Raw genomic sequence first — 24,798 nt, 5'->3', positions numbered from 1 at the left:
AACAAGCCCAGTTTTTGAGCCCCGCATACAGGTGCTGCTTGCCACCAGAAACTAAGGCCAAATGCCGGAAGCCACACACTCCACAAACAAGCCTCCTGCTCCCGCCCCGTGACCCACCCACCGATTTGATTCAGGGCAGCCTACCTGGGAACCTTCCAGATGGCCTCGGGATCATTACCATCTAATCGTAATAACAAAAAGCACAGTTAGCAGTGCCTTGATAGATTCGAGGGCACCATTCTGGGGAAGAAAAGAGTTGGCACTCTGGTTCTGAGAGGACTCCTCTCCCTTCCCCTCAAAACCTCCAGGTCAGCTGTTTACCAGCCCCGTAATTACTCCAACCCCATAAAACCCTGACCATCAGACCAAATGGGGAAAAAGTGACTTTGGAGCATGAGCTCCCCTTCTCTATTCTCTGGCCACTGAATAAATTAACTTGCTTCCCATCAAATATGTTTGGTTATTTGGCAAACGGTATTGAGTAGTAAAGAAAAGAAAAGAAAAAAAAAAAAAAAAAAAAAAAGCCCTGCCACTTTGGTAACAAGATTTTAGTGAGAAGAGAATTGTCCTCTCCGCTCCTCCAGCCACACTTTCCCAGTGGCTTCCCCATCTTCTGTGTCCACGATGGGTGTTAAAATGTGCTAGATATCATGGAAAGGCCTGGTAAAACGGAATACTACACCCGATACTGTTCTTATTCCTCCCACCCCCATTTTTCTTCCCAGTTCTTGTCCACATGCATAAAACATTTTTTTTTAAGTTTATTTATTTTGAGAGAGAGAAGAGTGCCATGAGCAGGGGAGGGGTAGAGAGAGAATGGCAAGTAAGCTCGGCACTGTGGAGCCAGATTCCGGGCTCCATCTAACAAACCGTGAGATCATGTCCTGAGTGGAAATGAAGAGTCTAAGGCTTAACCGACTGAGCCACGCAGGCGCCCCGACATGCATAAAACATTTTATATCAAACCAATTCTAAACATAACATATGCAAAGTTTGAGTCCACACAAGCAAGCGCTAGGGTGGGGCAGGAACCAGAAGGGGCAAGGGCCAGGCATGGATGAGAGACTTTATTGTGGTTTTTGCAGGCAGGAATAGCAGAGACACGGTAAGTTGACTAAGAGATTTGAGATTGGTTAGAAAAATTTCAGCCAGCTTTGAGATGTTGGGGCTATCCGGAGTTGTTTGGTACCTGGCTCTGAGGTCATTGGGGCAGAGCCATATTGCCTTCACTTGTGAAAGTTTGATAAAGAAGGTGGTCAGAGTGTTTGGGCTTTTATTGGCTAGAAGGAGAGACATTTGCTATCTCCAGGAACAGTTAGCCCTGAAAAGGGCAGTCTCAGCAGGGCCCCAGATGGCAAAACATCAAAAAAGAAGTAAAAAGGCAAATACAGTTTTCACCCAAACATTTATTGCACACCTATATAGCAGAGGATTGATCAGTGAAAAGACAAAAGTCTGCTCTTGAGCTGCTTGCAGTCCAGTGAGGGATACAAACAAGTAAACAGTGTGAAAAGTGCATTGATAGGGGAAAAACAAGATTGTGAGGACACACGAGACAGATCCCTAACTGGTTTTGAGGGTGAGGGTTGTCAAGAAGTTTCCAAGAGGAAATAATGTCCAAATAAGACCTTAAAAATGAGTAGAAATTAGCCAGGGGAAATGGGGTGACATTTGTGTGGAGAAATGGAAGAGATTGTTCAGGCAGAGGACACTGAATGTGTAAGGATAAGGGGCAAGGGAGAGGCAAGTGAGGCTAGAATAGGCTCATAATCTATGGTAAAGTGTTATCCTGAGGCAAAGGAAACAGGGAATCTTCGAAGGGTTGTAAGGATGGGAGAGAATCAGATTTGAGTATTCAGAGAACACTTGATAATGGATACTTGACTAGAGGCAGAATATATTAGGAGGCTGGCAAAATAATCTAGATCGGAAATTACAGTGGCATGTACTTGAATGGTATCAGTAGGTAAGGTGGAAAGTGGCCGAATTTGAGAAATAGTTGCTACAACTGGACAAATTTGATGATTTTGGCTACAGTGGATGAGCCAATTAGAAGATTCAACAATGACATCCAGGTTTCTGGCTTGTGAAACTGGGTAGATAGACGGTAGCATCACTTGCTAAGATAAGGCATATATGATAAATTCTGGAGAAAGAGGATGTTCAGATACGGACAAGCTAATTTAAGGTGCCATTTTGAACACACAAGAGGAGATGCCAACTAGATGTATATCTGAAGCTCGGAAGAGAAATCCAGCCTGGAATTACAGAAAAATAAATCATCAGAATATAGAGGTTCATTTGAAGCCATAAGAGTGCATGAAATCACCTGGTGCAGGCGCAGGACAGAAAAGGGCCTAGAGACAGCCAGAGGTGACTAAGACAAGTCATCAAAAGGAGACTAAGGGGGCGCCTGGGTGGCGCAGTCAGTTAAGCGTCCGACTTCAGCCAGGTCACGATCTCGCGGTCCGTGAGTTCGAGCCCCGCGTCAGGCTCTGGGCTGATGGCTCGGAGCCTGGAGCCTGTTTCCGATTCTGTGTCTCCCTCTCTCTCTGCCCCTCCCCCGTTCATGCTCTGTCTCTCTCTGTCCCAAAAATAAATAAATAAATAAATAAAAAAGGAGACTAAGGAGTGGCCAGAGAAACAGAATGAAAACTGGGTGAGTGTGATGTCAGAGAAGTTTAAAAAAAGGCTCCTTTTTAAGGACAAAATGGTAAATTAAAAAAAAAAATTAATGTTTATTTTTGAGACAGAGACAGAGCATAAGCAGGGAAGGGGGAGAGAGAGAGGGAGACACAGAATCCGAAGCAGGCTCCAGGTTCTGAGCTGTCAGCACAGAGCCGGACACAGGGTTTAAACCCACGAACTGCAAGATCATGACTGAAGTTGGACACTTAACTGACTGGGCCACCCAGGCGCCCAAAAAGTGGTAAATTTTAACTGTTAAAAAAACACAATAAAACCACATCTAACATAAAATTTAGCAACAAAGTTGTTGACTCAGTGTTTGTGAATGGCTTTTGAAGTGGAGATGGAAATTTGAAGAACCCTTTGAGAAGTTTAGCTGATGCAAGTAAAATAATGGCAGTGGGTGGAAGTAAATGAAGTTTTTTTCAAAGATGGGAGAAATTTAAGCGCATTTAAGTATTCATGTGAGTGAGTTAGTATAGAGAAAAAAAAAAGTAAAGATACAGAAGAGAAAAGGAAAAAACCAAAGGAATAAGTTCCCTAAAGGGACAGTCCTGAGACTAAACCTTATGTGTGAAAAGAGATGGTGTCTCCAAAAGGCTCCTTCCCCTTTAATATGTGGGACAGAAATTGGGTTCAGCAGGGCTTCCTTACTGATCAAGTTGCCTTCTCTCAGGATGTAGATTATTGAGCACTGTGTCTCTTTCAGCACAGTATCTGGAAGAAAATCCTCTATATTTTTGATAGTTTGAGGTTCCCCCATTCCATTTTAATGGAATTTCAGTGGGGCCAGGTCAACACCTGTGATCACACTTTTAAGTTCCCTCCCCAACCAGACAGTTTTCAATAAACTGTATTTAAAGTACACATGTCCCTTACATTAGAACCAACATTAACAATCTGTGATTGTCTCAAATGTACTATTTTCTAGCCTTGGTTGAATTTTGTTTTGCATTGCTAATCTTATTTAACAAGGAATCACCAGCTTTTACAAAAATATCCTACTTTATCATTACATGTGGATGCATGCTGTTGATTAAGTCATCTAACTCTTCCCTAATTAGATGCAGTCTGGCCACTAGTTAACAGTGACTGATGATGTTTGAGGCTTTTTGCTTTTATACTCTTATACTTTCATACTCTTTTGCTTATATATATATATGCCTGGACCTTGGGAAAAATGTCAAACTCTCTGGCTGGGGAGGAAATGTACTATGCCTTTTGTTTTTTTAGGTCCACATTGCTTGAAATCATGACTCAACATATCATTTCAGGTGACTGATAAGTTATCTATCATTTGCACTCCTGGCTCTGTTATCTTTTCTATTATTTACATGGGTCATCTTTAAGGGACTATAACTGATACAGTTTCAACATAAATAGTCCAATATTAACTTATAATTAACTTACGTTAAATACAAATATTGTAATAGACCAATATTCTGGGCCAATAGAACTTTCTGCAACTAGATGGGAGATATTCTGTATTTCCACTAGCAGCCACTAGTGGAAATGTTGTAACCACTAGTTACCTGTGCTTACTAGTCACAGTGTGCCTAGTGTGACTGAGGAAGTAAATTTTAACTTTCATTTAATTTTAATTAACTTAAATTTAAATAGCCACAGTGACTCTTGGTAACCTTTTGCACTTGATATTGAAAATTATCTTTATATAATGGCAATCCCATTGAAAGACTTAAAATGTGATAGAGCGTTAGCCACTGAACACTCAATAAATAAAGCTACTGACTACCACTGTTATTTTAATTTTGCCTATATCTTGCTAAGTTTCAAGTCAAATCCATTTTTTTAAAAAAATTTATTACATTTATTTATTTTTGAGAGTGAGACAGAGCATGAGCAGGGGAGGGGCAGAGAGAGGAGACACACAATCCAAAGCAGGCTCCAAGCTGTCCCCACAGAACCCGACGCAGGGCTTGAACCCATGAACTGTGAGATCACAACCTGAGCCAAAGCCAGACACTTAACCCACTGAGCCACCCAGGCGCCCCAAGGCAAATCCATTTTTTTTTAAAAAGGGTACGTTTATAGTCCTCTAATAATGTAGCATGAAAGGAGCACCTGGGTGGCTCAGTTGGTTAAGCGGCAGACTCTTGATTTTGACTCAGGTCATGGATCTCACTGTTCGTGGATTTGAGCCTGCTGTCTTGCTCTGCAATGACAGTGAGAAGCCTGCTTGGGATTCTCTTTCCCCCTCTCTGTCTCTACCCCTTCCCTGCTCGTGCTTTCTCTCTCTCAAAATAAATAAACTTAAAAAAATAATTTAGCATGAGACTCTAGAATATTTTCTTAGAGACCTCTTCTTTACTGATAATCCAGTGAATCGATTCTAATAACCAAGTTAGATAATAATTATTAATGGGTAAATATTGTTTTATGGCCTTGACAGCTTAAAAAAAAGGCTTGGCAAAGGCTATAAGGCAAAGGCAGACAAACACAAAAGCTTTTGTATATAATGGTTTATATGATACCTTCAGCTGACACTATTAATAGTTCAGTGAAAATATTCCTATTGGAAAGAATGAAAAGTTGCTAAGAAAACAAAAACAAAAGCAGATCTTTACTACCACTAGTTGACAATTACCAGTTTTTCAGATTAGAACACAACCTACTTGTGACTGAAGAAGTAGTTATTGTTTGCGGATGATGTAAGCAATTTGGCTAGGAAAGAACCAATGGACAAGAACCATACAGAATTCCAATTTGGTTAATTTATAAAATGAAATAGTTAATTTTACTAATATATTCAAACTTGCTCTTTCTCCCAATATCTCTAAAAATTCAATTAATCACATAATTCAAATTAAGATTATTACTTATATTTTTTAGCAAGGAACCTCTGATGCTAGAATAAGAGAAAAAAAAGCATCTCATGAAAGATATAATTATAGTCAAATATAAAACTGAGAAATGTAGCCCTTTGGGGTGCCAGATGGCTCACCTGGTTAAGCATCTGACTTTTGATTTGGCTCAGGTCATGATCTCACGGACGATGAGTTCAAGCCCTGTGTCTGGCTCTGCGCTGAGAGTGCAGAGCCTGCTTGAGATATTCTCTCTCTCTCTCTCTCTCTCTCTCTCCTCTTTGCCCCTCCCCCAGCTCGCGCAAGTGCATGTACGTGTGATCTCAAAATACATAAACTTAAAAAAAATTAGCCTCTTGATATAGCTACATTATTGTATTTGAAACATTTAAACTACAGCTTAGGGAGTGGGGGAGGGGGGCATTTAAAAGGTTCCTTTAAGTCAAAGGGGATGAATTTTGAAAGGACAAAAGCAATTTATGAACCTGTGGACATATTACTGGGGAAGAAAACTATCAAATTCCAAAAGTTAAATCTAATTGGAAAAAAATCTAACTAGAAAGAAAAAAAAAATTCTGTTTTCAACTAAATTTTTTTGTCCATTTTATATAAGAACTTATTTATTCTTTTTCCAAATGGGTATTTATACAGATACATAAAAATGATTCCCATTCTTTAAAACATACTAAAAATATACATTAATCACAAATAGCACTTACTCTGACTGGAAAGAAGATGTGCATGGCTATTTGCAAAATAGCAGTAAACACAAGGAGCAAACCATATATAAATCATGACAACCATACATCTCATTTTTGACAAAAATAAGTTCAATTTTTACATTAATGCTTTATTATAAGCTTCTATATGAGATCCTCCGACTTTATTTACATTTACCATGAAATTTCTATTAGCATGTATAACTCAAAGGCACTCAATTCAGAGGTTATAAGGTCCTGAGCTTAAGTAGGAAATAGGATTCCCAACCAAAATTTGAACATAAATAACTCCGAAGACCAGAGAAAATGAAAATGTTTAAAGTGTAATATTTGGTACATAAATAATCCATGACCTAAGAATAAAGTTGTATACAATGTCAAAGAAATGACCATGTAAGGCAAAGGAATATCCTCAGATTCAAATGGATTTTCTCTCCCATTCAAGTTCATTTGAAAGTCTGAAGCTGATTTTGTCAAAAATCCTAACAAAGCTAAATTAAAAGCAAAATAAAATAGCATGAAAATGCTCACATTAAATAAAAAGTTCCCCAGCTTAGTCTCCAAAACCACAAAAAAGTATTTAATGATTAAAAACAAGCATAGCTTGGAGGCATTATCAGAATATGAGGAGAAATCATAAAGAGCAGGTGAAAACATTAAAGGACAGCTTTAAATGCACCAATTGAAAGAGCATTTATAACTGGCCAAGTTGTTCCTTCAGCATTGTCTTAGCCAAATAAAAATAAGTTTACAGATAGATAACTGAGGTTCATTAACATCAGGTAAGATCAAAGTTTAAACTAAAAATTAAATCTATATTGGGTTGCAGAGAAATGTGAAATTTACCTACAGCAATTTTCTACTGATGCTAAATTAAAAGCATGAGTCAAAATCTTTATCACAGAAATGGTTTGACAGATATTTTCTTGGCTTCAAAATGGTTTTTCATATATGCATAGAAATGTAATGAGCATAAGAAAAGTCTTCTGTATCATCTGTACAGTTCATAAGGCCTTTGTCATTGTTAGTCACCTTAGATGTGAATATCAGTAGGGCCATTAAATTAAAGCTGGCCGATAAAGTTTTCAAAGTGCTACTGTTTCCAACTGATAAGATCCTCAGTTTTCGGGATTTTCTGGATGACGATTATTTTCAGTTCTTTTTTCTGGTGATATATACAGGAAGTTACAGCAGATGTATAAAGGGAAGATCAGAAGCCTGCTGTCCAAGTTCATCACTACTTGTTCCTATAAAACAAATTTGTAGCTTTAATGATAAGACAAAAAAACAGAAAACCAAACTATTGAATTGAGTGAACTGAAGGAGATCACATGGTGGTTAAGAGAGCTTGTATCTGAAGTCTCAAAGTCACCGCTCAAATCTCAAAACTCCAATCCACTAGCTGTGACCTTGGGCAAGTCAATGACTTGTCAACTGCAGCTTCCTTACTGTAAAATGAGTAAAAATACCCGCCTCATATGATTATAGTGAGGATTAAATGAGAAAAGGCACACAGAGGGCTCAGCAAAGCCAGCCATGTACGAAGTACTCAATAATGGTAGTTATTTTCATTACTGAAAAATTTCTATCAAGTACCTACATATCTTATGAACAGATATGGTCCAGAAATATAGACTTCTCATTTGGCTTCATTTCCTGATGGTCCTTAGATATAGCAAATGGTTGAGAAGAAGGTGGAAGTCACTATTAGCACCTACAAGCATGGTTCTTACTCTTGTCTAGATCTTCCACTGTCTCTAATGTAAATATATTATTTATTTGTCTCTTGGAATATAAAATACATTATCATGTAAAATCAATTCCAGGTTCAGTTACATCAGTACACATGAGAATGCCTTGAAATCTCAGAGATAGGAGTTGATCCTATACTTGACAGACACAGATGTAGCCATCTCTGATTCTACAGATCTCTATTTGGAACCATGTATGAACAGCATTAGGTGAACAGAGTAAGTCTTCAGACTACAACGGACAGCACTGGAACTTCTACTTTTTTTCCCCTAAGTTTACTCATTTTTGAGAGAGAGAGAGAGAAAGCATGAGCAGGGGAGGGGCAGAGAGGGGGGAGTGAGAGAGAATCCCAAGCAAGCTCCATGATGTCAGTGCAGAGGCTGATGTGGGGCTCGAACCCACACACTGTGACATCATGACCTGAGCTGAAATCAAAGTCGGAAACTTAATTAACTGAGCCACCCAGGCGCCCCTGGAACTTCTACTTTTTAAATACTGGGATACATTCTCTGCAGTAATATATATCAGCTTTGCCTTATTTTATACATTTTGAAGAACATACTATTAGACACTGTTTAAACCTAGAGTTTTTGTTTTTTTCACGAGGAAAATGCTCCTGCGATGAAGAGCAACTAACATACTGGAACATTTAAATGACTGATGTAGGCTTAACTAGACACAGCTTGTGTGTTGGGGGAGAAGCAGATAAACTGGATAAAGAAGGTACGGAATACAAATGTGACCCCTCCACACACACATTATCTCTATATACCCCCAAACAGGGAAAATAGTGTTTTTTAAAAAAAATGTTAGTGAACAAGACGGATGAGATGAGTCAAGTGAGGTGATCACCTGGGCTGATGGCACTAACAGGGTTAGTAGAGAGGAATGATATCAAACATAGTTGGTCTTTAGACGTTGAGTCACCCTGGCATAGACGAAGTTTGTAGCAATAACCCAGGTGAAGGCACACTTACTAAATTTGTTGAGGACATATGCTTTGACAATAGGTATATTTGATGATAAAAACCAAGATTCAATGCCACAACAAAACAAAGACTCCAAGGAAGATTCTAGTATTTGAATATAGTTAAGGCTGGGGTGGGGGTAGTTCTTTTCCCAACTTGGGGAAAAGAGGGACGCCAGGTGGACATCACTTGAGAGCTGAAAGGACACACAGATTTCTGAATATTAGACTGTATTAATTCCCAATCTCAGTCCCCAAACTAGACAGATCTAATCCTAGCTTTACTAAACTTTTAACTCCACCTGAGGGCTCACTTTACCTCCATGTTTGCATTGAAGCACCATGAAGTTCCATTTTCTTTCTTCCACTACAGAGTGGAAGCTGAGGAGCCCACATATCGCAGCACCAGACAGCGGTGGCATCTTTCTACGTCCATTTCTACTTCCAGACCATTATTTCTCCATCTTCATTTACCAATCCCTGCTTCTCTGAGGCTCACACCACTAGTCTGTACTATAGTTCTCTTATTCCCCTCCCATTCTACCATACAGGTCTAAATTCCAGGATCTATAAATCTAACTGTCTACTGGAAATCCTCACTTGGATATAAAGCAACTCAAATTCAAACCATCAGCTACTGGCTTCTACCTCTTCTTTCCTTTTTTATAGGCTATCTATACATTCACTCTTGCAATTTGGCTTTGACTCCCCATCCCAGCTCTTGAAAGTCTCACCAGGTTACCTTTTTTGGCCCACCCCTAGGTTTCTGTCCTGTCAGATTCTCTACACATCTAATTTTGGTGTCGTCTGTAGGAGGGATACATATGATTTTCCTTTCTGCTTATTTATATTTTCTATTTTTTCTATAACAAACATCTATAACCTGTGTAAAAAACACATATACAACTCCCCACTGCAATTTTTCTCTACAGATCACTAGAATCTCGGGAAAAGGTCCAAACTCCATCCACAGCCCATCATGCCCTTGCTCTGGTCCTACTGAACTCTTACAAATCTCTTTCAGTTCTTTGAATGACTCTTGTGCTCCCTTGCTTCTATCTTACTCATCATCTGAAGCTTGATTCAGGTATCCATTTACTTTTCAACTTTTCCAGGAGAGGGAATTTTCCATGAGCTGTTGTCCCTTCTCTTCCTCTCCCAACAACCACACCTGCCCCCAATCCCACAGTAAGGGTTAGAGACTTCTTCAACTTTACACACTACTCTGAGCTCATCTCCACCATGCAACTTATCCTAAGCTATATAACATAAGCTCCTCTTTATTTCCCCAACTGCTAGTACAGAACCTAGCATGCAGTAGGGACTCAAATGTTCGCTGAATAAACAACTCAAGGAACACCTGGAATACAACTATTATCTTGGCCTGGTGCTTTTTAAAAAAATCTCTGGCTTTGAGCCACGACAGTATTTTTTTATGATGTTCCAGGTAGAAGGTAAAGATAGCCATTGTTCATGCAGTTCCAGAGGGCACCAGAGGGACCAACAGAGGGACCTACTGAAGGCAGATTTGAACTTTCTTATTATATATCTACCTTCTCAAATATTACCTACTATGTGAGAGAGCTCTCTGTGGCCTGAATTGCAACAACTAGTGGAGGATCCCATTAAGAATGCTGTTAAAGGAGTTCTCATACAGGGTATGTGAGGCCAGAATGATCACTCCAAGCTTCCTTGCAATGCTAAATTCTTTTTTTTTTTTTAATTTTTTTTTTCATTTATTTATTTTTGAGAGAGAGCACAAGTGGGGAGGGTCAGAGAGAGAAAGAGACAGAATCTGAAGTAGGCTCCAGGCTCCGAGCTGTCAGCACAGAGCTCGACGTGGGGCTCAAACTCACAGACTGTGAGATCATGACCTGAGCTGAAGTCAGACGTTTAACCCACTGAGCCACCCAGGCGCCCCATAAATTCTAATGTTCTATAAGTCTCTTCTGTGTGAGGAAAACTGCTAACTTCTAATAATTTATGTGAACTATAGGCTCTGAACTCTTTATTAAAACAGTATGTCCCTTGGAATGGTGGTTAATTTTTATTACTTGAGAGAGAGAGAGAGAGTGCACACATGCAAGAGTGGGGGAGTGGGGCAGAGAGAGAAAGGGGAGGTGGGGGGGGGGAAGAAAGAGAGAGAAAGAGAGAGAGAGAGAGAGAGAGAGAGAGAGAGAGAGAATGAATGAATATGAATCTCAAGTAGGCTCAGTGCAGAGCCCGAAGCATGGCTCGATCCCACAACCCTGGGATCATGACCTGAGCCAAAATCAAGAGTCGGATGCTCAACCGACTAAGTCACCCAGGCGCCCCCCAGTGGTTAGTTTTAATAGAAGTAAACTTCCTTAATATTTTAACAGCTCTCATGTAACTTTTCGAAAATGGCTTACTTTCTCATCATGACATTTTGAAACTTCTACATGCATGTGATATATAAAGGAACAAATGGCTTCAGAGAGAATTTTGGAATGTTACTTAGAATTACAGATGCTACTTTAGAAACCTATTGCGCTAGAGGATAATGTTCTCTTAACATACAGGAGCTATGGAGACACACTGGGTTATCTTCATGGTGTTTGCTTGTATAAATAAATGCATTTATGCACAAATGGATAAAGCAATTAAAATTCATAACTTTTGGGGGAAGATATTCAGGGTAAACAATTATTTCTCTATTATCAGCTTTCCCCTGCCCCTCAAATCAAACTGAGTTTTCTTTTTTACACTTAGTTACAAGTCTTAGTTACACTTCTAATAATATGGGAGTAAATTATGCATAAGTGAACATGGTGCTTCCATCTCTACCTTCAAAAAAACTGTAAACTGATTTTTAAATCAAATGTTAATTAAGAATTTTCAAAAGAGGATTCAAAAGACAAATACTATAACCAAACACAGAAAAGTAATCAGACATACCTGATCTTTCTCAAGTGTAAGTATTTGATAGCCAGTTGTTCTACTACAGATTAGTTTTCCACTACTATCAAAAGAGGCTAAGCGTAATCTAGGATTTAAAAAAAACAACACAAATAAAAAAATAAACATATGATTTTTTTAGGATTATTTTTAAGTAATCTCTACACCCAGTGTAGGGCTCAAACCCACAAGCTCGAGATCAAGAGTTGCATGCCCCACCAACTGAGCCAGCCAGGTGCCCTTAAACATGATTTTTAAAACCACAGATTAATTTTAACAAGCCCTCTCCCTCACTTTAATATTTACTTTTATCTTCCATATTCTTTTATATGATAAAAGATTTTTAAGTCTTTTCACATTCTAAACTGATCCTCTTTAGATTTATAAGATTGTGCTATTATACATATCTAAGATAGAAAATAATTTATGTCATTTTTATTGTAGAATATACATAAAATTTACCATTTTAACCATTTTTAAGTGGATAGTTCTCAGCATTAAATACATCCCCAGTGTTTTGCAATCATCACTGCCATCCATCTCCAGAACCTTTTCATCTTCCCACCTGAAACTTTGTACCCAGTAAACACGAATTCCCCATTTTCCCTTACCTCAGCCCCTAACAACCACCATTGTACTTGCTCTGTGAACCTGTCTATTCTAGGTACCATGAGTGGAATCATATAACATTTGTTCTTTTGTGACTGGTTTATTTCACTTAACACAAGGTCACCAAGGTTCATGTTGTAGCATGTTTAAGAATTTCCTTCCATTTCAAGGCTGAATAATATTCCATTGTAGGTATGGACAGTATCTACACAGGTATCTGTTGATTGGCACTTTGGTTGCTTCCAACTTTTGGCCATTGTGAATAATGCTGCTATGAAGATGAATGTACCAGGTTCATGATGAATGTATGAAGATGATCTGTCCCAGTCCCTGCTTTTGGGTAAATACCCAGAAGAGAGATTGCTGGATCACATGGTAATTCTGTTTAATTTTTTGAGGAAATGTCATTTCATTTTCCATAAAGCATACACCATTTTACATTTCCACTAACAAGGCACAAAGGTTCAATTTCTTCACATCCTCATCAACACTTGTTTTGCTTTGTTTTTGATAACAGCCATCCTAATGCATCTGGAAGTATCTAATTGTGGCTTTGATTTGTATTTCTCTGATTAGTGATCTTTCAAAGATGAAACAATGCGCATTGGCCATCTGTATATATTCTTTGGAGAAATGTTTATGTAAGTCCTGTCCATGTTTGAATGGGGTTGTTTATTTTTTTGTTGTGGAGTTTTAGGAGTTCTCTAGATATTCTGAATATTAACTCCTTATCAGACACATGGTTAACAAATATTTTCTCCCATTTCATGGGTTGCCTTTTTACTCTGGCGACAGTGTCTTTTGATATACAAGAGCTTTTAATTTTGATGAAGTCCAATTTATTTTTTTCTTTTGTGGCCTGTGCTTCAGTGTCATGTTGAAGAAATCAATGCCAAATTCAATGTCAACAAACCTTCCCCCTATGTTTTCTTCTAAGAGTTTTAGTTTATCTCTTATGTTTAGGTCTTTGATTCATTTTGAGTTAAGGTAGGCATAAATACATGACTTTAAAAAATCTGTTCATTAAGCTATTTTCCAATTTGTCAGCATCCTCTCCAGAAAGACAGCCAGCTCAACTAGCAAAGTTGGACATTTGAAATCCCATAGGGTGAAGGACAATACCAGACATGTTTTCCTGGAAAAATACCATGCTGTCTTTCCAGTTTGGACCTTTTATTTGCAAGAACAGCAGCAAGGTAACAGCTTTAAGTCTAGTTATCAATCCCATATCATTCATATTCCAGCCTACTCTTTCTGACATTCTAGATCCAGACTTTGTGATTTTGATTATTACTAACACCTCACAGGAATGGAGCTTTATTATTTCCTTGCACATTCATATATATTGTATTACCAAAACTCTACTATTGTTGGTGTAATTGTCAGGTTTTATTTCATTTTTTCCCCCCTAGAGGAGGAGTGTGACAGGGAAATTTCATCCTACCGAAATGCTATGCTCCTTCGAGGTTGTAAACTGACAGATCCACTACACGGCTGATTCAGTGTATTACGTTTGAAAATGATGTATCGATTGGTATAGGTTACAAGCAGGTCAAAGCCGAAGTTAAAACCTGTCCACCGCCAGCAGTACTAAGAAATATAAAAGAGAAAGATTTACTTCAGTTCATCATACTAGCAAGTCACAAATTAGAAGTTCAAAATGTCTTTTCTTTCTCTGCCTCATTCCAAATATTTCTCTCATGGGTCCCTTTCCCTTAAAGCTTACCACACAGAATATAACTGTGAAGATATATAAAGGCTTATCACACAGGCATAGTATATTTCAAAGCCAGAAAAGCAGCCTCTATGGTCATCATTCTTTAAGGGACTTTCCTAATATCACCTCTTCATGATCTGTTTCGTTCTCTCTCCACACTGTAATTCTATCATAAGAAATATAGCTTTTTGGGGTGCTTGGGTGGCTCAGTTGGTTAAGTGTTTGACTTTTGATTTCAGCTCAGGTCATGATCTCACAGTTCATGAGTTCGAGCCCCACATTGGGCTCTGTGCTGACAGTGCAGAGCCTGCTTGGGATTCTCTCTCTCTCTCTCTCTCTCTCTCTCTCTCTGCCCCTACCCTGCTTGCTATCTCTCTCAAAAATAAATAAACAAAAAATTAAAAAAAGAAAGAAATATGACTTTTCACCGCAACTCTAAGTAGGTATAGTTTAGGGGGCTGGGAGGTTAATGGAGGTAATAAGAACCCATTAAAATCTACCTTTATTTATTTATTTTTTTTAAAAAAATTTTTTTTTTCAACGTTTATTGATTTTTGGGACAGAGAGAGACAGAGCATGAACGGGGGAGGGACAGAGTCTAGAGAGGGAGACACAGAATCGGAAACAGGCTCCAGGCTCTGAGCCATCAGCCCAGAGCCTGACGCGGGGCTCGAACTCACGGACCGCGAGATCGTGACCTGGCTGAAGTCGGACGCTTAACCGACTGCGCCACCCAGGCGCCCCTAAAATCTACCTTTAAAAACACCCTAAATTTCTTAAATATCTAACCAACAGAGTCACGACTGAGTTATTTATTTTTTTAAGTTTATTTAGGAATTTCTGCACCCAACGTGGGGCTTGAACTCATGACCCAGAGATCAAGAGTTGCATGCTCTTCTGACTGAGCCAGCCAGGCACCCCACAACTGAGTTATTTTAAATACCATCATGAGGTTCACAAGTTTGTTTGTTTAATCTATCACCTAATAGTTAATGAGAGACTATGAAGTGATGTGGTATGGTATAGCAAAGGAAAGTTAGGGCTTCAAGTATTTGGTTGACACTCTGAATTACAACATTAATTCAACAGTTCACAGATATTTACTGAGCACATATCCTGTGCCAAGTACTGCTCTAGGCTGAATAGCAGTAAGTTTCTGTCCTGGGAAATGTGTATTTTAATATGTGTATATGTTTGTGTGGAAGGAATTGATGGAATGGAATGGAAGAGAACAAAACAGAATAGACTGTCAGGAGAGAGTGACACAGTAGAGAAGGGGAGCTTGTAGCTGGGGAGCCTACTGGTTCAGACAGGTGGTCAGAGAAAGTCTAAGGTGATACTAGGTGAGCAAGGCCCTGAGTCAACTAAGGAGCAGATCAGTAACTATCTGGGGAAAGAGTGACTCAGGCAAAGAGAACCGCAAGTACAAAGCTCTGGAGATAAAAACATGCTTGACATATCTGAAGAACAGCAAAAAGGGCTATGTGACTAGGGCAATCACTTAGGTAGACAGAAGGTAGAACATGAGTTCAGAGAGTCAGCTGGGGGCCAGAAAACGTAGGGCTTAGTATTCCACAGTAAGGACATGGATTTCTTCTAAGTGCAGTAAGAGGCTCATGGAAAGTTTTGGGGAAGGACGTAACACCATCTAACTTACATTTACAAAAGATGACTTTGGCTGTTGTAAGGATAATAGAACATAGAAGAGCAAGAGTAAAAACAGGGAGAGCAGTTGCGAGGCTACTACAATAGTTCGGGCAAGAGATAATAGCGGCTTGGACTTGGGTGGTAGTGGCAGACATGCTTAGAATGTATTTCAAAAGTAGAGTCTGGAGGAACTTTTTATGAACACCAGGTGTGGTATTTAAGAGAGAAGAATCCAAAGTTTGGAGCTTGCTTATTCAATGGATTGACAGAGGGGCCATTTGTGGGTTAGAGAATTACTTGGGAAGGAGAAAGTTTGGGGGTGAAAATCAAAGAGTTCAGCTTGGGACTATTATACTCAAGATGCTATTAGGATTCTGAGAAAGTTGTCAAGTGGGTAGCTGCTATATGAAGTCATCAGTGTAAAGTCATAGGAAGTAGATGAGATCACTTCAGAGTGAGCACAGACAGAGAAGAAGTCCAAGTACCCAGCCTCAAGTCATGCCAACATCTGTTGAGAAAGAGAAGGATGCAGGCGAAGGCTTGAAAGACTTAGAAGGAGCAACCAATGAATTGGGAAGAAAACCAGCAGAACACACTGTCCTGAAAGTCAAATAAGAGAAAAACCCCAAGAGTGAGTGCAGATATGTCACGTTGCCCAGAGCTTTTGGAAAAAGCTTTTAAAACTGCTTATTTGGCAATGTGGAAATAACTGACAACAAATAGCATGGCAGTTTCACTGGAATTTACTGGGATAAATGAATTGGAGTGAATTCAAGAGAGCATCAAAAAACAGGAAGTATAGACAAATATGGGCCACATTTTTAAATGAGTTTTTTGCTTAAAAGAGATGCAGAGATATGGAGCGCTGGGGTGGGGGTGGGGGGGAAAGAATGTGGGGTCAGGGTGTGGTCCCAGATGCGTGGTGGTAGAGTATGTTATATGCTAAGTGAGAATGACGCAGTAGAAGAGAAAAACTGAAAGGTTCTGAATAGGTGAAAAGGGATGGAGTTTGTAATGAGGGGAGGGGATGGATGGTTCATCCATTCTGATAGGAGGAAAAGCATAGCACACAGGTACAGCTGCAGGTAGACTGGCAGAACTGTTTGGTAGGTGGATGGATAGGTTCTCTTCCTATTGCTATTATTTTCTGAGTGATGAAAGAAACAAGGTCATCAGATTAAGAATAAGGCAGGTAGCACTGCCCCTTCTGAGAAGGTCTAAGAGGTACTCAAAGAATGGCAGGATAAATTCACTAGGGAAATGAAGATCACCATGCAGCACTAAAGACCTGTTTCAAGTTTACAGTTACAACCATTCAAGTGAAACCTGTGGGGTACGCTGTTTTTCTTTAATCATATTTATCTGTCTGGAAGCAAGAAAGTTAGGATTTAACAAGAACTGGGGTTTAGTCAGCTAAGTTTGACAGAGTAAAAAGGGAAGTTAAGACTATTAGCCAGGGACCAATTTTAAGATGGAACATAAAATGTAAGTAAAGAAAGTAGGGATGGGGTGAGAGGATAATGGGAAAAAAAGAATAAGAACAATGTGTTGTACATCCCTGTGGAGTTCAACAATTGCTGGGAGTCCAGGTACTAGAGAGTGTTAGAAAGATAAAAGGAGGTGGAGTCTAAAAATGGTATACTTGAAAAGGTGATTTTGAAGGGGGTGTATTATTTATTAATGCAAAAACTGAGGATATGCTTCCAGGAAATGGGTGCCTGAGGTAGGGTAGAGCATAAGACCACAGTGGGGAAGATGGTCAAAAATCACCAAGACTGACAACAAGAACAGGGATAAACGCAGATAGCCCAGTGCATGATGGCTATAGTAAGTAGTGAGTAGTGTAGTAGAAAGTGCATGCTTCAAAGGAGCTGTGGTTCAATTAGGCATGAGGGAGGCACAAGGTCTGTAAGAGGCAACAAGGAAGACTAAGGAATAAAGAAGCCACCTACCTATTCCCCTTTCATATGCTGTTCACACATCACAATTATGAATGCAAACATAAAATAATTAATTTCTAAAAACAAAAAAGTTAAAATGAGGGAAAATCTGGGAGAAAAATAACTGAATGGTTAACTAAATTAGGCTGAATGATTTTTTTAAACATGTTTTTAATGTTTATTTTTTGAGAGAGAGAGAGATAGCAGATGAGAGAGCAGAAAGAGAGGGAGACACAGAAACCGAAGCAGGCTCCAGGCTCTGAACTGTCAGCACAGAGCCCAATGCGGGGCTCGAACTCATGGACTGTGAGATCATGACCTGAGCTGCAGTCGGACATTTAACCGACTGAGCCATCCAGGTGCCCCAGGCTGAATGATTTCTTAAGATGACAATTATAATTAGAGTGGGATTTTTAAAAAATGTAGTTCATGTCCTATTAAAATCAATTTAATGAGTCACAGTTAGCTTTTAAAAAAGTTAAATACAAAATAGGATCTTTGGACACAGCAGCAGTAGATACTGTTTCATAATACTTTTGCTTCATTTATACACACATATGGTAATGAAGAATATGAAAAAAATGAAAAAAAAAGAAAAAATGAAAAAAAAATGAAAAAGTCTAAATGTGGGTAGCAATCAAAGGGTTTGAGTGTCTTTTTTTGTTTGTTTTTATTTTTGTTTAATACAATTTATTGTCAAGTTGCGTAACATACAGTGTATACAGTGTGTTCTTGGTTTTGGGGGTAGATTCCCATGATTGATTCACCGCTTACATACAACACCCAGTGCTCAATGAATGTCATTGATTTAGGGTACTTATACAAAGAATGGACTTTTAAGATTACATAAAAGCTTCCATATAATTTCTTATTTATCGTAATTTCTGGATTGCTGAGGGATTCTCTAGGCCTCTTAGCTGGACACAGAAAGCTCAACATTCTCATGCAGGGCTGAATAATCAATTACCACTGAGCACCTAACTCCTTGCCTAGGAGATCATGGTATAGAAACTGCACCAAAAAGCTCTGAGGTATGGCAGATGTCATGATTGTTACTGAAAGTGTATTTTGCACTAATAGTACAATTTTCATGAAAATATTAAGAGTCTTAGCCCATGCTTACCTCACCATCTTTGGCAAGCTTTCTACCACACCTCATGCTATTTCCCTCTAGTTCTTCTTTATTGATTTCTTGAGGCCTAGAAATACACATAAGATGTGAAATCTCACAAAAATAGGCAATAGTTTAAATAAAGAATAAGATTAAAAGAAGAGAAAAACTTGCTAACAGATATAAAAATACCTTTTTGTGGTATAAAATTAGAATATACTGATTAAATTTAGTCCATTGCCTTTGCTAAATAAAAAAAAATAATTAAACTTTAATGTTTCATTTATTGCCCTGACTTCTAGAATACTTTTATTAGGGCTCAGCTAAACCAGAGAAGGGGGCGGGGGGGGGGGAATCTATAAGAAATTGTGCTCATCAAGAAAATAAAACACTTAAAAGTCTAACTATTAAGCAAAATAAGTTAAAATCTATTATTTAAGATGTGACTTGGTATTAACTACCATTGGACATTACTGTTTCACATCCAAGCCATCTTTTATGCAGTATAACCATGCAAATTCAGTATTTAATATTAACAGCTGTAGAATTTTATCAATTGATCTTTACTTGGTTCCCTACTTTAAAAACCTTAATCAACTAAGAGAAACTTGGTATTTCAAGTTATGATAAGAAAAGGCCATTATTATTAGTTTGGAGTTCCAAATGATAAAAGTAATACAATATATTCATCATAGGCAACATTTATTAAGTGCTTAGAAACTTCATCAAATTAAAATACTGAAACAAATACATAAAAAATAAATGTAAAAAAAAAAAAAAACCTAATAAAACACATCCTCAACACCCAAGAGTTCAGTCTAGTAGAGAACTAAAGACATAAGTAATAATGACAATAATGCGGAGAGAGTTGTGATGTTAGGAGCATGAAGAAAGCACAGATTTACTGTCTGGGATTAGAGGGGAGATCTTCACAGAGAAGAGTGTTTGTTGGCATAGAGATCAGAAGTGGATTCTATGCAGGGGAACGGCATCCCAGGTAGAAGGAATAGTAGGTAAAAAGAATGTGGAGCATAAAAGAATACCAAATGTATGAACCAGAGCCTAAGATGAGCATGAGAGGAAATGAAGTAAAAGATATTTGGATTATTTTTATATTTTATGAGGAAAAATTTCAAACAAAAAGATAAATAAAATAGTATAATGAGCCACATTTTCTCACCATCTAGCTTCAGTACTCTTGTTTCAATTTTACTCCAAGCCCACTATTCCCCCACATCCCTCCTGACTGATCATTTTGAGGCTAATCCTCCAGACATCACATCCTTTAATCTGTAAATAGTTCAGAATGTATTTTTTTTCAAATGTTTATTTTTGAGAGAGAGAGAGAGAGAGAGAGAGAGAGAGAGAGAGAGAGAGAGAGAACGAACGCGCCGGGGAAGGGCAGAGAGAGAGGGAGACATAGAATCCGAAGCAGGCTCCAAGCTCAGCTGTCAGCACACAGCCCTATGTAAGGCTTGAACCCACAAACTGTAAGAGCATGACCTGAGCTGAAGCTGTGGGCTTAACCCACTGAGCTACCGAGGCGCCCCTCAGAATGTATTTCTTAAAGATGGGGACTTTTAAAATACGTTAACATAATATATATCACACACAAAGAATAACAATTGTCCCTGTCATCAAATCTCTGGACATATTTAAGCAGGGAAGTGACACAACTGTACTTCTGCTTCAGAAAGATAACCTGTTGGAAATGTGGAAGAGTATGGAAGAGGAGAACCCTGGAGATAGACTTTATTAGATTAGAACCTAACATCCAGAAAATACACTGTCTTCCTCACGTTAGTAGCCCTGCAGCAGTGAGCAGATGCTCTGTATCTGTGAAACAGAGCAAATCATTGGGTTACTACAATCATACATACACTTCTGAGGGGAGGAAACCCACTTTTTTCAGCTCAGTCTCTTAGGTCAGACTCTATGTTGAACTCAGTAAAGATACAGATGAGAAATCTTGAAAAATAGAACACTCAACATTTCAAAACTGGATATAAAAGAAGTAGGATGATTTTGAAAATATTTCATACATTATAAAATGCTTTGAATCTGAATTCCATTAAATAGTTAACTTCCTTTTTTTGTTATTTCTATTTCAACAATCTGACTTTATTTGTGCAGGATAAGTATGCTGTGACTATATATGGAGAAAGATGGAATATAAATTATAAATAAAATAGAAACTAAGAGTCCTGGATAACAACCTCATAATCATTACCATGAGTTTGTATAACACTTTCATATACTGTTTGAATATAAACATACCTAGGTCATATATTTTAGAAAGTTTTTTGGTGTATAAAAATTAGCTAAAACAGGGGCACCTGGGTGGCTCAGTTGGTTGAGCATCAGATTCTTGATTTTGGCTCAGGTCATGATCTCATGGTTTGTGGGTTCGAGCCCTGCACAGGGCTCTGTACTGACAGTGACGGGCCTGCTTGGGATTCTCTCTCTCTCCCTCTCTCTGCCCCTCCCCTGCTCTAGTTATCCCTCTCTCTCAAAAATAAATAAATAAATAAATAAACAAACAAACATTTTAAAAAAATGTTTTAAAAGAGGTCAGAAGCAAAAAAGGTCAAACCTTTTTTTTTTTTTTTAACATTTATTTTTGGGAAAGAGAGAGAGAGAAAGCATGAGTGGGAGAGGGCCAGAAAGCAGACAGAGGATCTGAAGCAGGCTCCGTGCAATGAGCGCACAGCAGTGGAGCTTGAATGATTTGAGCCAAAATTCAGAGTTGGTCGCTTAACCAACTGAGCCACTCAGCCACCCCAAAAGGCCAAACTTAAGGCCTCTTCCATATACACTCATGGATGGATTGTCTCCTCACACAGCCTACACCAGAGAGCTAGTATAAAGATCAAGTAATAAATGTGGAAGTACTTCTATGAACTGCAAAGCACATTCAAAGAACAATCTGCTTTCCCTTAAAATGAAGAAAACAGAAATATTTTGTGTGTCATATGCTTTTGGGGTTACAGTTACAGAGGCCTTGTAACTGGATTATGTTAATTCATTTCAGACTCAAAGGTCTTCAAAAACACCTATTAGTTAATAAAAATTAATCAGAATTTCCCACTACCACAAAATAAGGAAATTAGCTTTACCTATTATATAAATATGAAAATCATGCTTTGTGAAAGCATTATTCTAAGCAATATTTAAGTATGTTGAAAGAAAATCATAACACTAGGTGAAACAAAGTATATGAATTATTCAATTTTTACAAATATAGCAAATGACTATTCAAACATTCCATTAATTGATCAGAAAGATATTAATAATATGGATGTTATAGAAATGTAAGAATAAAAGTTGATTAATAATCTTTTCTCTACTTTAACACCTCTTGATTTTTCAATACAATAAATGCATTTAAAAATTCATAGCAGAAGTTTCTTTTTTTTTTTAATGAACGATATCATCTAATATACTTACCCCACCTCACTGTCTTGTTCTGCCCGAAGCATAGCAAGCCACTGCTGTTTGTACACAGAAGATAGCCATTCTAAGATACAAAAATAAACAAAGATAAAAGAAGAATGGTAAATGTGGAAAAACATAAAGCATTTAAAAATTTTAAGAAGTTGATAAAATTGTTACCACTTCTAAAGTCAAGTTTAAAATAGAAAGCAATAAAGCTGGTAGTTTATATTCTACAAGTATGCTACAACAATATGGCTTAATGATTTTTAGAGTGGTAAATGTTATTTTGCTTTGCTTTAAGATGGACTTTGCTTAGATTACATGCATTTAAATTAGAATTTAAATCTTTAGTTGAAAGTAGATTCTTGCATTTAATAGCTTCTTTTTCATAGCTCATATTAATTTTTATGAGAAACATATCTAAAGTAGTATTTTGTTTTTATATAACTTTTAATAGAAGAAAGCTGGATATTAAATTGTATCTTTATTAAATTACCTAAAAATAATTGCTAATTAATGGGAGATAAACCATCTCTGAATTATCAGATCAATCATGCATAGTCAAAAATAATTTATGGGGCGCCTGGGTGGCGCAGTCGGTTAAGCGTCCGACTTCAGCCAGGTCACGATCTTGCGGTCCGTGAGTTCGAGCCCCGCGTCAGGCTCTGGGCTGATGGCTCAGAGCCTGGAGCCTGTTTCCGATTCTGTGTCTCCCTCTCTCTCTGCCCCTCCCCCATTCATGCTCTGTCTCTCTCTGTCCCAAAAATAAATAAAAAACGTTGAAAAAAAAATTAAAAAAAAAAATAATAATTTTGGCATATCAGATTTAGGTAACTCATTAAAAAGACATTTTAAGTTATTATAAATGGAATAAAAGTTATATTTTTCCTTTAACGAGCATACAATTTTTTTCCATAAGTCTTAGTAAACTGAAATTTTATTTTAAAAAATTTATTAAAGGGGCGCCTGGGTGACTCAGTCAGTTAAGCCCCTGACTCCTGATGGCAGCTCAGGTCATGATATCACAGCTCGTGGGTTTAAGCTCCGCATCAGGCTCCATGCTGAATGTGGAGCCTGCTTGGGATTCTCTCTTTCTCTGCCTCTCTCAAAAGAAATAAATAACAACAACAAAAAAAACTTTAAAAAATTTGTTAAAAATATAGGTAGAATTGGCTTAGTACCATATTTGGTTTTCTGTTCTTATTTAATCCCAACCAAATGAACGGTTTTTCTACTTTTTTAAGTTAAATGATTTCTCAATCTCTACATGAAGGAAGAAGGCAAACCCTAGCATGATTAAAATCTGGATTTTCACTTCCTAAATCTCTACTCAAAAAAGGTATCCAGACGATTTGCACTGAATTATTGGTATCTCTCTTTAAACCTCTCTAGAAACCACACTTGGAATGTTTCTCTCAAAATATCCTTGCTATTATGCAGAAAACTGCTAAATATCTAGGCCACAGATCATTTGTCTTCAGTAGGTAAAGACTAGAAGTAAAGTTTATGTAAGTCAGTATACACATATATATACTCTGTATCTTACTGGAATGCATTCTGATTTTTAAATTATTTTCTAATGTATTTTATAAAAAAAAGAAGAGTTGATCCTTTCTCATTAAAATAGATTTCTCAACTCACTAATGGTTATGCCTATAGTTTAAAATGCATTGATCTAGAGAAACAATATGTTTTTCATGATCCATTTATAAAATTGGAATGAAAGGGTTATACATATATATTCTCAAATATCATGTAAGATATAGCCCATGAAAATGTCTTAAAATTTAATTTTAGGGGTGGTTGCTCAGTCGGTTAAGCATCCAACTTTGGCTTAGGTCATGATCTCATGGTTCATGAGTTCAAGCCCCACGTTGGGCTCTGTGCTGACAGCTCAGAGCCTGGAGCCTGCTTCAGATTCTGTGTCTCCCTCTCTCTCTGCCCCTCCCCCTGGCCCGCACTGTGTGTGTGTGTGTGTGTGTGTGTGTGTCTCAAAAATAAACATTACAAAATTTTTTAAATTTAATTTTAAAATTTAAGATTCTCACAACCTTTGAATAATCTCCTTTAGAACTAAAAGCACTTCGGGGCGCCTGGGTGGCGCCGTCGGTTAAGCGTCCGACTTCAGCCAGGTCACGATCTCGCGGTCCGTGAGTTCGAGCCCCGCGTCAGACTCTGGGCTGATGGCTCGGAGCCTGGAGCCTGTTTCCGATTCTGTGTCTCCCTCTCTCTCTGCCCCTCCCCCGTTCATGCTCTGTCTCTCTCTGTCCCAAAAATAAATAAAAAACGTTGAAAAAAAAAAAAAAAAAAAAAGAACTAAAAGCACTTCAACAAGTTAAAAAAATGGGTACGTAGTTTTGTCTCCCTTTTCCTGCCTTAATCTAAATGAGTAAAAAGCTGAACTGGAAATCTTTCTAGTCACTGGTAGTTCATCCAGCAGCCCAAAAGGAAGTCCACAGAACACGGTTCAAA

The 24,798-nt window shown here is 38.1% G+C and overlaps 1 protein-coding gene across 1 annotated transcript in view; it reads right to left on the bottom strand.

The window, feature by feature from the left end:
• Positions 1-6,339: 6,339 nt before the first annotated feature.
• Positions 6,340-24,798, bottom strand: part of GMCL1 (germ cell-less 1, spermatogenesis associated) — a 37,824-nt gene continuing 19,365 nt past the window's right edge. The window contains exons 10-14 of the mRNA XM_049651592.1: positions 22,339-22,408; positions 18,904-18,979; positions 13,921-14,066; positions 11,868-11,955; positions 6,340-7,476 (exon numbers count right to left, since the gene is read on the bottom strand). Of these exons, the coding sequence (XP_049507549.1) occupies positions 7,348-7,476; positions 11,868-11,955; positions 13,921-14,066; positions 18,904-18,979; positions 22,339-22,408 (509 nt within the window). The 3' untranslated portion in view covers positions 6,340-7,347. The remainder of the gene's footprint in view (positions 7,477-11,867; positions 11,956-13,920; positions 14,067-18,903; positions 18,980-22,338; positions 22,409-24,798) is intronic.

Source organism: Panthera uncia (assembly GCF_023721935.1).
Source record: "Panthera uncia isolate 11264 chromosome A3 unlocalized genomic scaffold, Puncia_PCG_1.0 HiC_scaffold_11, whole genome shotgun sequence".
Lineage (NCBI taxonomy): Eukaryota > Metazoa > Chordata > Mammalia > Carnivora > Felidae > Panthera > Panthera uncia.
Note: the sequence above shows the minus strand (reverse complement) of the source record. Positions and strands in the feature narration are given on the sequence as shown.